The following is a 13,174-nucleotide window of genomic DNA, read 5'->3' as shown; positions in this document are numbered from 1 at the left end:
TATCGCCTAATCTATGTTTAAAATTGTGGCTAATCTGCCCGTCGCATTATCAATGACCCATTTCCAGTCAACATTGTCGAAGCGGATTGTTTTTTTATCGGTTAATCTCAGTTTTATAGCATTTTGAAAATCCCTCGTTTTCACGGAAAAAAGAAGAGATTCCATGATAATCGCTCTGTACTGTAATATTCTAGAACGTTGTCATTTTCCGGCCTATTTATGAATCGTTTTCAAATAAACGCTAGATCATCGATACTATATGTGTACGTACGTGTGCACGCTGGTGCCGCGCGCTGAAAATCAATTCTCTCAGTCCCTGATCGCTCTTACAGTCAAACAGCCATATCACATTATAGGGGAAAAGCTTATATCTCCGTGAAAACGGGTCTGATTATCCTAAGACTGGTAAAATAGATTCCTTACCTGAGATCAGATGGTATCCAAATGGATTATTCCAATTCCTGATAGCCATTCCAAAAATCGATCATTTTATTGATCCCACGCGTATACTGTAACCACGCTGTGCTGAGGGTCCAGCATGAAGCTGATCGGCCCCCGGTTACATGCGTGAGACGTAAAATGTGGAGTCCGGGTTTTTTTTTTTCATGCATTTTCATCGAGTCCAATCCAAAAGGGTGAATTACCATCTGGGAGACGATAGGGGGCGCTTTTTTCACATCTGAGCACTTGGGGTGGCTGATTTACCAACGGTAGACTCGGTTGTTATGGGCATTCAACCCGCGGGGGGTAAACCCGAGAATATTCGTTATGGGCATTCAAAGTGTTAAACTACTTTAACCCCCTAGCCATATTTTCTGAAAATTCCCCTAAAAATACATACCTAAGTAAATGGTAGATTGCTCCTCTTCTACAACTCCATTTGCATGTTCTTGGTATCTAGGGACATCTATGGATCTCAGGGAATGTATTCCCAGTGTCACAAATACTGTGTCTGTTACTAGGCTTGCTTAAATTGTGATGAAACAAAGGAGAATATAAATTCTATTTTTTTTTTTATTCTTTTTTTTTTTTTTTTTACAGTGAATAACACCATGCAAAAAATGAATTAAGAGAAGATGATTAAACAGAAGGTTTAGTAGATACACCATCCGGACCAATGCTATTTGAAATATTATAATAGAATATCAGGCCTATAAATGACCTTATTATAGCCAAGTTGCACACTATGGATCGGGCCAAATCTCCTCTTTCCAATGGTTTTGTAATCACCAGGCATACAGCAAGATTACAGTTACTTTGTTATTATGAGATTCCTCCGCAATTTTTTATCAGATTGCAATGCCATTTTTTGCTAGACGTTCACAGAAAGGTATATAAACTAACTGCGTTCTAATTTATGCCAATAACGTTCAGTTTTGTGGTAGATAATCCACGGTGTTCATAAATTTTGCATTGTCCCGTCCAAATAAACAAATAAATAAAAGAAAAATACAAGTCATTTGATTGACAGTCCTGTCCTCATATTACTACAAACAAAAAGGCGGCGCCCATTCGAAATGGCGGATATTCGCTGATTTCTGAATACATTCCCAAAACTAATATTTCACTAATAACACTTTAACCTATTGGTAAACAAACGTATTGGTGACAATATACACTATGACTGCTGTTTTGAAAGGGTTAGGGTCTTTAATCTAGGCTACATTTGAAGAAGAAAAAAACGCAACATTAATTCATACAGTCTGTAGATATGGATTTATGACGTGATGTCATTTGGGCTAAAGAGGTTAAGCATGAAAACCTTAAACAGACGATGATTGATTCAATGATGATTCAATGATCATTGATATGATTCTTCACCTTGAGGATTAAATACTAGAACAGAGCGGCAGAAACCAAAGCAGTTTTCAGAGCCTGTGACCCTGTGACCTTGTGACCCCGTGACCCCGTGACCATGTGACCCTGTGACCCTGTGACGGGGGCATCAGTTACCTGACGATGTTCCCAGAGTTCACCTCCAGCGTCCAGGTGCATCTCAGGTTGTTGTCATACGGGAACGGGTACCCAGGAGACAGGATGCGGCCTGTAGATTCACCTTTGAACCTGCCTCCACACTCCGCTGCAAACACACACACACAGAGACACACACACACAGACACACACACACACAGAGACACACATACACAGAGACACACACACAGAGACACACAGAGTTCAAAGTGAGTCAGAAGATCCTCAAGAACTTCTACTCCTGCACAATAGAGAGCATCCTGACTGGTAATACCACCTCCTGGTTTGGGAATAGCACTGCACACGACGATAACAGACTACAGTGAGTGGCCCGTTCAGCCGAACGCACAATTGGAGGGGGGCTTCCCACTCTCCAAGGCATTTACAACAAGCGGTGCATGGGCAAGGCGAAGAGAATAATCAAAGACTCCAGCCACCCAAACAACTGCCTCTTTGAACTGCTGCGGTCAGGCAAGCGATACCGGAGTCTCATGGCCAGTACAGAGAGACTCAGAAGGAGCTTTTAAACAAACACTCACCTTAACACTCACTTTAGACACTCTAACACTACATTATATTTATCTATTTATTAAAGAGATTTGCACTACATTCATACCTCATTTGCACCTTGGCTTAAGGTCTTTGTACCTCATTGTCTGCATTTGTACCTCATTGTCTGCATTTTTTATCACTGTACTTAGATTGTACTTTAGCTTGTATATTGTATTGTAGTGTTATTCCTCTTTTACTTACTTTTTTTTACTGTATGAAGCACATTCCCAGGGGGCTCATACAGAACTAAGCATTTCACTGTAGAGTACATGTACCTTACACGTGACAAATAAATACAAACTTGAACTTGAACTTGAGGTCGTCTCTAAGTGGGGGCTCCTAACGACGCCATTAATTACTGTTTAAAAAGACTGTGCCCGCTAGAACGTGGGGGTGGGGGTGCGTGGGAGGGAGGGAGTGGCTGCCGCGGGGGGATAGGACAGCAGCGTACAAACGTTATCGACGGAAAGGAAACATCTCTAATGAGCCGCGTCGCTCCGCTGCGTCTCCCGGTACATTACAGTAATTAATAGGCAAAATTACATTAGATGACCATGGTGTCGGTGTGTGTGTCTGTGTGTGTGTGTGTGTGTGTGTGTGTATGTGTGTGTGTGTGTGCGTGTGCGTGGGCTGTAATAAGGATAAACCCTTTCACTGCCGCACTACCAAACGGTTAACCCTTTCACTGTGACAATACACAGAAGGTTAAACCCTTCCACTGACACACGACAGCAGGTTAACCCGTTCACTGCCACACTACCAGACGCTTAACCCTTTCACTGCCACACTACAGAAGGTTAACTCTTTACTATCAGATAGTAAAGGGTTAACCTTCCGTAGTGTGGCAGTAAAAGGGTTAACAGCAGAGCCTGAAGACGGGTGCCAGGCAGGCAGACAGGAAGTGTCCTCTTCTCATTCCAGTCACACATACGTCGGTAGACGATTAATATTGACTCGATCAATAATCCGGCGCTGTTTAACAGCTAATCGATGGAATGAATGAACAAGTATTTTTTTTTTTTTTTTGCGATCAGCATGTGGGATGGTAGCCGGCAATCGGCGCGTCTCGGTGACAAACTATACATGTGCCTTTTCTGCAGGAGTGGGCGGGGAACGAGCTGGGAACGGGCTGCATCTGGAATACAGTGGCATTTAAAGTGCAATTCAGCAACACGTTTGGAATTTGTAAATCATATTTCAGCCCTAATCCATCATCTGGAGCAGACCCCCCCCCCCCTCCCCCTCTCTCTCTATCTCACACACACTCTCACTCCCTCTCTCTCAGTCTACCGATCTCTCTCTCTCTCTCTCTCTCTCTCTCTCTCTCTCTCTCTCTCTCTCTCTCTCTCTCTCTCTCTCTATATATATATATATATCACTCTATGCTCTCTCTATATATTACTCTCTCCTCTCTCTATCACTATATCTCTCTCTATCACTCTATCTATCTCTCCATCACTCTATCACTCTCTCTATATCACTATATTCTCTCTCTCTATAACTCTCTATCTCTATCCTTCTCTCTCTCTCACTCTGAATACCAAAGTACCAACGCAAACTGTACATTAGGTCTGTCTGCCTCCATCTATAATTAACATGTGATCTATCCAAGCGCTTTAAAATGCAAGTGCTATAAAAGGAGCACATTAACATGTTGGCGCCAGTCATTTTAACACTCTAAACGTAGTGTCCCTTCTGTCTTGCCACATCACACATATTGTGTTGTTATTGTTTGTGTAGTTTAGTAACTTGTACATGGTAAATGCCTACATTTATATGGTACTTTTATCCAAAGCACTTTGTAATTTGTACCTCACATTCACCCATTCACTCGAACGTTCACACACCGACGGCAGAGGTGACCATGCAAGGTGCCAACCTGCTCATCGGGAGCAGTTAGGGGTTAAGTCAGTGTCTTGCTCAAGGACACGTCGACACGCTGCCCGGGAGGAGTGGGAATCGAACCAAGAACCTCTGGATTACCAGATGATCTACCCCTTACTGTGTACTGTATATAGATATTTATCCACATCTGTCTGTACATACCTGCATGTAATCCTTTTGACATATATGTGGATATTAGGGGTGTAACGGTACACAAAACGGTTCGGTAAGTTCGGTACAACAGGAAAACAATATTTATGATTATTATATGTTTATTATAATTATTATTATTAAATATCATTTTTTTGTATTAAGTTACACTTAGTTCCACCTAGGCTTGCCAGGCTTGCTGCGGTAGTCAGTCAGTGATAACAGTGTCATTCTGTCTTCAGGAATCGACTTGAGTAATGAATGAATTGCCCACCGGTGTATGCTTTTTCAAGTTTCTTTATTAGTTGTCATACAGAAATACAGGATACTTTGTATGAAATGCTTCTTTCTGTTTTGCTCCTGAGAGTGTGCTAGGTAAAAATAGATAATTACAAAAAGTATAATACGTATAAAATAGAGAGTCAAGTACTTAAACAAGTGTAAACAAGACAAAAATGTTCAATATACATATGTACAATATACAATGCAGAGTAGTTACATTACAATATAAATGGGATGAGGTAGCTTGTGGTGCCACCTTGTGGTGGTAAGGTAAGGTGCAAGGCTTGGCTATGTGCAATGAGTTGCCAATAAATATAAAGTGTTAGTGTCTAAAGTGTGTAAAGTGGGTGCTACAGTGGGTTGTTTATTTAAAGTGAGTGTGTACGTGTGGATGTGTGCGTGTGGATGTGTGTGCTGTGAGTGTGTTTGATGGTTTGTTACATAGTGTTAATTGTCATTGAGCATCCTGATGGACTGGGGATAGAAGCTCTTTCTGAGTCTCTCTGTGCTTGCCATGAGACTCCGGTATCGCTTGCCTGACCGCAGCAGTTCACAGAGGCAGTTGTTTGGGTGGCTAGAGTTATTTATTATTCTCTTGGCCTTATTCTTGCAACACTTGTTGTAAATGTCTGAACGGGCCACTCTCTGTAGTCTTCTACGGTCTTGTGCGGTGCTATTCCCAAACCAGGAGGTGATGTTACCAGTCAGGATGCTCTCTATTGTGCATGAGTAGAAGTTCTTACCACTTTAATCGCCATGGGTTAAATTCATAATTTACCATCCCTCGCCAGCTCTATTTGTCTATGGAGAAGTTCCCCTTCTTTGCAGGGCTATACCTTTTTAAATTCTATTGCTATATTGCCATTATTATGGCCCATTCAATGTCCTATATGTATTGTTCAGGCCAGGGTGTAGCAACGTTAAACTTTTTCATTCACATATTCATACTAAAATATGGTCTAAAGTATAAGTATGTTTTTATCGTTTTCTGCAGCTTTCTTCAGAACGTGATTTATAGCCCTAAATGCATTATATTGATGATCAAATACAGTTTGGTAGGAATCTGTGCGAGATAAAAAATGTCAACTGGACGTGGTTCTAGAAGTTTCTACGCATCATCTGATGATGACCGGATGGGCGGGGGATCGTTTATAATTCCGTGGGCAGCGTTAGATGATTCATCCAGAGTGGGTCATATGTTCATCAGATCAGTTAGTATAGAAGACGTTAGAAAATAACGCTGAATCTTACCGTGGCTTCCTCGCGCCGCTGGCAGATGAGCGTGGAACAGAATTTTTTCTATTATGGGATCGAGAAATGCCCAATCCATTTCCAGGTTGTATAATAGTATATACGTCCAAATCATGTTGTTTTTTTCGAGTTATTTGCACCGATCGATGTTCACTGTGTCAATACGGAGTCTCTCTAACGATAGCGAGTGGCCGGACCACATATGGATGAGCACTACCGGTTCAAAGGTTAATTTCCGGTTGGCGATCTGCCGATCGGCCACCAGATGGCGCTCTTGAACCGCTAGAGAGTTGAGAGGAGATCAGCAGTGTGTCTCAGGGCTCCGGAAAGGAAATATGATTTCGATGACAGATTTTTGAAATATTGACATCAAAGACGAGTTACGGCGTCCTCGGCAGAATGAGCATAGCTAGGAATGACGTGAAAACTCGTCCGCGGCGATCATAGTGTTAAGGATCTTCTGACTCACGTTGAACTTCCTTAGGCGCCTAAGGAAGTAGAGGCATTGTCGTGCCTTCTTGACTGTCAATGTGCGTGGTCCATGTCAAGTCCTCGGATATGTGGACTCCGAGGTACTTAAAACTGTTCACTCTCTCGACCGGTGCCCCGTCGATGCTGAGGGGGCTGTAGTCCCTGACCCCCGACCTCCTAAAGTCCACAAGTTTCAGTTTCACTTCTAGAGTAGATTTAACTTCACGTGAAGCAGAGAAAGAAGACTCTAGAGAAGAGATGCTATGTTACACAACAATGGCAGAGGATTTATAAATATTTTGGATTTAAACACCGCAGCTCGACTGGAGAGGAGCTCAGAAGACCAGTCCAGATCAGCAAAAGTATGTTTGCAGGTCTTAGTTTCTTTCTCGGATCAGCTGTGAGGGGAAAGTAGTGCAGAATAAAGTTGGTGTGTATGTGTGTGTGTGTGTGTGTGTGTGTGTGTGTGTGTGTGTGTGTGTGTGTGTGTGTGTGTGTGTGTGTGTGTGTGTGTGTGTGTGTGTGTGTGTGTGTGTGTGTGTGTATTTCCATTGGTTAGCATTATTAGGCGAACAAGAAAACGATAAACATTGTCAGCCTATTGTAATGACCCTGCTGTGTTACAAACATATCATTCATTCATGGTTTTATTTCAAGCACACCTGTAGTAAGGGGAGGGGAGGGGAGGGGAGGGGAGGGGAGGGGAGGGGAGGGGAGGGGAGGGGAGGGGAGGGGAGGCCTGTACGTTAATGCCAAGCAAGCAGTGCAAAAATGCTTCCGCATTCGTCACCGCACGCTAGTGCGGTAAAGCGCCCATCTTTTCAGACAAATGCTACCGTGCGTGCACCGGCGGCGGCGTGCTCGCTCAGGTGCGTGCGTGCGCCGGCGTGCTCGCGCGAGGTGCCCGCGCATGCGCATGAGATCCCGCCTTGAGCGGAGCTCAATATATATAAGTCACCGCCCCTTATTCAGTATCTACCAATAGCTCAATTGGCAAGGACACATGGCTGTGGATCCTATGGCTTGTTTGCTGGCGAGTTCGAATCCCATCGAAAATATTTTTTAACGTGATTTTTTTTTAACGTGTATTATTTCGCCGGTTAAGGTTATTTCGCCGGTTAAGGTTAGGCATGGTTAAGGTTAAGGTTAAGGTTAGGCATTGTTTCGGAGTTGGTTAAGGTTAGAACGGTTAAGTTTAGGCGCTGTTAAGGAGCTGGTTAAGGTTAGAGTTTGTCAAAGAGAATGGCAATATAATTTCTATGGTTAAGGTTAGGCATGGTTTCGGAGTTGGTTAAGGTTAGAACGGTTAAGTTTAGGCGTTGTTAAGGAGCTGGTTAAGGTTAGAGTTTGTCAAAGAGAATGGCAATAGACAGCCTATTTCCGCGCGACCTGGGCGCTGGGCGGCGGAAAATGAAAGGCGCATTACTGCATGCCACTACGGGAAATTTTTGCACTGCTTGCTTGGCATAAAGCTACACGCGGAGGGGAGGGGAGGAGAAACAGCCGCTTGTCATCATACCTTTACAAGGTTCAACGTTTTATTCATCATCTAAATGTGGCAATACAAGCTTGATATTCAACGTTAAATGAATGCCCTTCTGTGTTAAGACTGTTAGTAAGCCAGTGTAAAGTAAAAGTAAAGATATTGAGCATACATTTGTAAAATGTGCAACCCTAGTTTCACCTAGTGTCGTATGAGACGTATTAGTTGTATGGCTGGATGTACCGAACCGTGACGTCCGTACTGTGAAGTCGCGGGACGAATACGCATACCGTTACACGCCTAGTGGATACTATATATATTACCTACTCTTACTAGTTACACTGCTGGCCAGTATGACTTACTACCAAAGTGTCTTTATACCTGTATCACTGTACATACTAATACAACTCTGTACATACATCTGATTAGCACTATTACTAATTTTTTATATTGTATACCCAGTTTAATCACCTGTACATTGTATATTATTATTGTACTTTTATGTTACATTTGTACTCTGGTTGGATGCCAAACTTATATTGGTTGTACTGTACTTGTGCTGTATAATGACAATACATTTTAATCTAATCAAATTTAAGCTTGCTAGTCAACATAAGCTCTTACTTAAACATTGATGACTCACACAGAGATCAATTAACTCACACTGTAACATCACAGCCATTTGTATTCTCTCACTACATGACAAGGCCTCCTCTCTCTCAACACAGGCCAATTAAGTGGAAATCATGTAGGACTAAATCCTTTGGATTAACACAGAGCATAGCAATGTTGACGATGCACATGGACTGAATAATAATGACTTCAGCAACAGAGAGAGAGAGAGAGAGAGAGAGAGAGAGAGAGAGAGAGAGAGAGAGAGAGAGAGAGAGAGAGAGAGAGAGAGAGAGAGAGAGAGAGAGATAGAGAGATAGAGAGAGAGGGAGAGAGAGAGAGAGAGTGAGAGAGATAGAGAGAGAGATAGAGAGAGAGAGAGAGAGAGAGAGAGAGAGAGAGAGAGACATGTAGACAGAGAGGGATATAGAGAGAGAAAGAGACATGTAGACAGAGAGAGGGGGATAGAGTCTACTCCCTGTACACACACGACTGTGTGGCTCAGCGGAGTAGCAATACAATCGTCAAATTTGCTGACGACACAGTGGTGGTGGGCCTGATCTCTGCCAACGACGAGAGGGCCTACCTGGAAGAGGTCAAGGTCCTGGCGGGATGGTGCCAGGAAAACAGCCTCTCCCTGAACGTCAGCAAAACAAAGGAGATGATTGTGGACTTCAGGAGGTCGGGGGTCAAGGACTACAGCCCCCTCAGCATCGACGGGGCACCGGTTGAGAGAGTCAACAGCTTTAAGTACCTCGGAGCCTACATATCCGAGGACTTGACATGGACCACACACATTAACAGTGTTGTGAAGAAGGCACGACAACGCCTCTACTTCCTCAGGCGCCTAAGGAAGTTCCAAGTCAGCCAGAAGATCCTTAAGAACTTCTACTCATGTACAATAGAGAGCATCTTGACCGGCAACATCACCTCCTGGTTTGGGAATAGCACTGCACAAGACCAAAGCAGACTACAAAGAGTGACACGTTCAGCCGAACGCACAATTGGAGGGGGGCTCCCCACCCTCCAGAACATTTACTACAAGCGTTGCAAGGGCAAGGCTAAGAGAATCATTAAAGACTCCAGTCACCCGAACAACTGCCTCTTTGAACTGCTGCGGTCAGGCAAGCGATACAGGAGTCTCAAGGCGAGCACAGAAAGACTCAGAAGAAGCTTCTATCCCCAGGCCATCAGGCTGCTAAACGAACAATGAATGAACACTACACAACAACAACCACCAAACGCACATAGCACACACATCCACACGCACACACTCACTTTAAACAAACACACTGTAGCACCCACTCCACACACTTATAGCACACACCCACTTTAAACAAATACACTGTAGCACCCACTCCCCACACTTTATATTTATGGATGAAGGATTGCACTACAACTCGTACACCTTACTGTAAATTGTACCTAAAATTGTACCTCATCCCATTTCTGCTTTGCACTAGATAGTACTGTACATTAGTACACTGCATAGTATTGTGTATTGTATATTATATGGTAACTCAGAACATTGTACATATGTCTATACCGAACACTGTGACCTCATTTTCTTCTTCTAAATTCATGCTATATTATGTTATTATGTTATTTGATACTATCTTGTGTAGCACAGTCTCTGGAGCGTAACAGTAAGAAGCATTTTGTATGAAAGTATTCTGTACTTCTGTATGACAACTATTAAAGAACTTGAACTTGAACTGGAGAGAGAGATAGAGGGAGAGATAAAGAGAGAGAGAGATAGAAGAGAGAGAGACATGTAGAAAGAGAGGGATAGGGAGAGAGAGAGAGGAAGGTAGACAGAGAGAGAAAGAGAGATACATATAGAGAGAGAGCGAGCGAGACAGGTAGACAGTGTGTGAGAGAGATATAGAGAGAGACATGTAGAGAGAGAGGGAGATAGAGAGAGAAAGAGACATGTAGACAGAGAGAGGGGGAGAGAGAGAGAGATAGAGGGAGAGAGAAAGAGAGAGAGGGATATAAGAGAGAGAGACATGTAGAAAGAGAGGGATAGGGAGAGGGAGAGAGAGAGGTAGACAGAGAGAGAAAGAGAGATACATATAGAGAGAGAGCGAGCGAGACAGGTAGACAGTGTGTGAGAGAGATAGATAGAGAGACATGTAGAGAGAGAGATGGAGACAGAGAGAGAGAGATAGAGAGAGAGAGAGAGAGAGACATAGAGAGAGAGAGAGAGAGAGAGAGAGAGAGAGAGAGAGAGAGAGAGAGAGAGAGAGAGAGAGAGAGAGAGAGAGAGAGAGAGAGAGAGAGAGAGAGAGAGAGAGAGAGAGAGAGAGAGAGAGAGAGAGATACATGTAGACAGAGAGGGAGAGAGCAAGAGAGGGAGATAGAGAGAGAAAGAGAGAGATACATGTAGACAGAGAGGAAGAGAGCAAGATAGAGAGATAAAAAGAGAGACAGGTAGACAGAGTGTGTGAGAGAGAGAGAGATTACCTATGCATGAGGGGAGGTGGTTGTCCCATGCCCTTCTGTTTCCAGTCATGCACTTCAGTATGCCACTGCCGTGCAGGGTGTAACCTTGGTCGCAGCCGTACGTGATGGCACTGCCAGTGAAATGACCCTGGTCGCTCACTTTGAACCCAAACTGAGGCACGCCTGGATCATCGCAGTGGGACAGTTCAAAACCTGGATGAGGAAGAGGAGAGGGAGTGGGAGGAGGAAGAGGAAGAAAGGGGTGGGGGTGGGGGGGGGGGGGAGAATGGTAGAAGAACAGGTTGTCATTTTGAACCACAATAGCGGATAAGCACATACACACTAAACACCCTCAAGACCCCTACGCTCTACATCTTTTAACTACACACCCTCAAGACCCCTACGCTCTACATCTTCTAACTACACACCCTCAAGACCCCTACGCTCTACATCTTCTAACTACACACCCTCAAGACCCCTACGCACTACATCTTCTAACTACACACCCTCAAGACCCCTACGCTCTGCATCTTCTAACTACACACCATCAAGACCCCTACACTCTGCATCTTCTAACTACACACCCTCAGATCCCTACGCTCTGCATCTTCTAACTACACACCCTCAAGACCCCTATGCTCTGCATCTTCTAACTACACACCCTCAAGACCCCTACGCTCTGCATCTTCTAACTACACACCTTCAAGACCCCTACGCTCTGCATCTTCTAACTACACACCCCCAAGACCCCTACGCTCTGCATTTTTTAACTACACACCCTCAATACCCCTACACTCTGCATCTTCTAACTACACACCCTCAATACCCCTACACTCTACAACTTCTAACTACACACCCTCAAGACCCCTACGCTCTGCATCTTCTAACTACACACCCTCAATACCCCTACGCTCTGCATCTTCTAACTACACACCCTCAAGACCCCTACGCTCTGCATCTTCTAACTACACATCCTCAAGACCCCTTCACTCTGCATCTTCTAACTACACACCCTCAAGACCCCTACGCTCTGCATCTTCTAACTACACACCCTCAAGACCCCTACAATCTACATCTTCTAACTACACACCCTCAAGACCCCTACACTCTGCATCTTCTAACTACACACCCTCAAGACCCCTACGCTCTGCATCTTCTAACTACACACCCTCAAGACCCCTCCGCTCTACATCTTCTAACTACACACCCTCAAGACCCCTCCGCTCTACATCTTCTAACTACACACCCTCAAGACCCCTACACTCTGCATCTTCTAACTACACACCCTCAAGACCCCTAATCTCTGCATCTTCTAACTACACACCCTCAAGACCCCTCCGCTCTACATATTCTAACTACACACCCTCAAGACCCCTACACTCTGCATCTTCTAACTACACACCCTCAAGACCCCTACACTCTGCATCTTCTAACTACAAACTCTCAAGACACCTACACTCTGCATCTTCTAACTACACACCATCAAGACCCCTACACTCTGCATCTTCTAACTACACACCCTCAAGACACCTACGCTCTGCATCTTCTAACTACACACCCTCAAGACCCCTCCGCTCTACATCTTCTAACTACACACCCTCAAGACCCCTACGCTCTGCATCTTCTAACTACACACCCTCAAGACCCCTCCGCTCTACATATTCTAACTACACACCCTCAAGACCCCTCCGCTCTACATCTTCTAACTACACACCCGCAAGACCCCTCCGCTCTACATCTTTTAACTACACACCCTCAAGACCCCTACACTCTACATCTTCTAACTACACACCCTCAAGACCCATCCGCTCTACATCTTCTAACTACACACCATCAAGACCCCTACGCTCTGCATCTTCTAACTACACACCCTCAAGACCCCTCCGCTCTACATCTTCTAACTACACACCCTCAAGACCCCTCCGCTCTACATCTTCTAACTACACACCCTCAAGACCCCTCCGCTCTACATCTTCTAACTACACACCCTCAAGACCCCTACACTCTACATTTTCTAACTACACACCCTCAAGACCCCTCCGCTCTACATCTTCTAACTACACACCCTCAAGA

General features: G+C 44.3%; 1 protein-coding gene across 1 annotated transcript in view; it reads right to left on the bottom strand.

Moving 5' to 3' along the window:
* Positions 1 to 13,174, bottom strand: part of LOC311223559 (CUB and sushi domain-containing protein 3-like) — a gene marked incomplete at both ends in the record, with an annotated part of 752,195 nt that overhangs the window by 501,985 nt on the left and 237,036 nt on the right. The window contains 2 exon segments of the mRNA XM_084308339.1: positions 1,954 to 2,080; positions 11,123 to 11,314. Coding sequence (XP_084164465.1) covers positions 1,954 to 2,080; positions 11,123 to 11,314 — 319 coding nt within the window.

Source organism: Notolepis coatsorum (assembly GCF_963971535.1).
Source record: "Notolepis coatsorum genome assembly, chromosome: 2".
Taxonomy (NCBI): domain Eukaryota; kingdom Metazoa; phylum Chordata; class Actinopteri; order Aulopiformes; family Paralepididae; genus Notolepis; species Notolepis coatsorum.
Note: the sequence above shows the minus strand (reverse complement) of the source record. Positions and strands in the feature narration are given on the sequence as shown.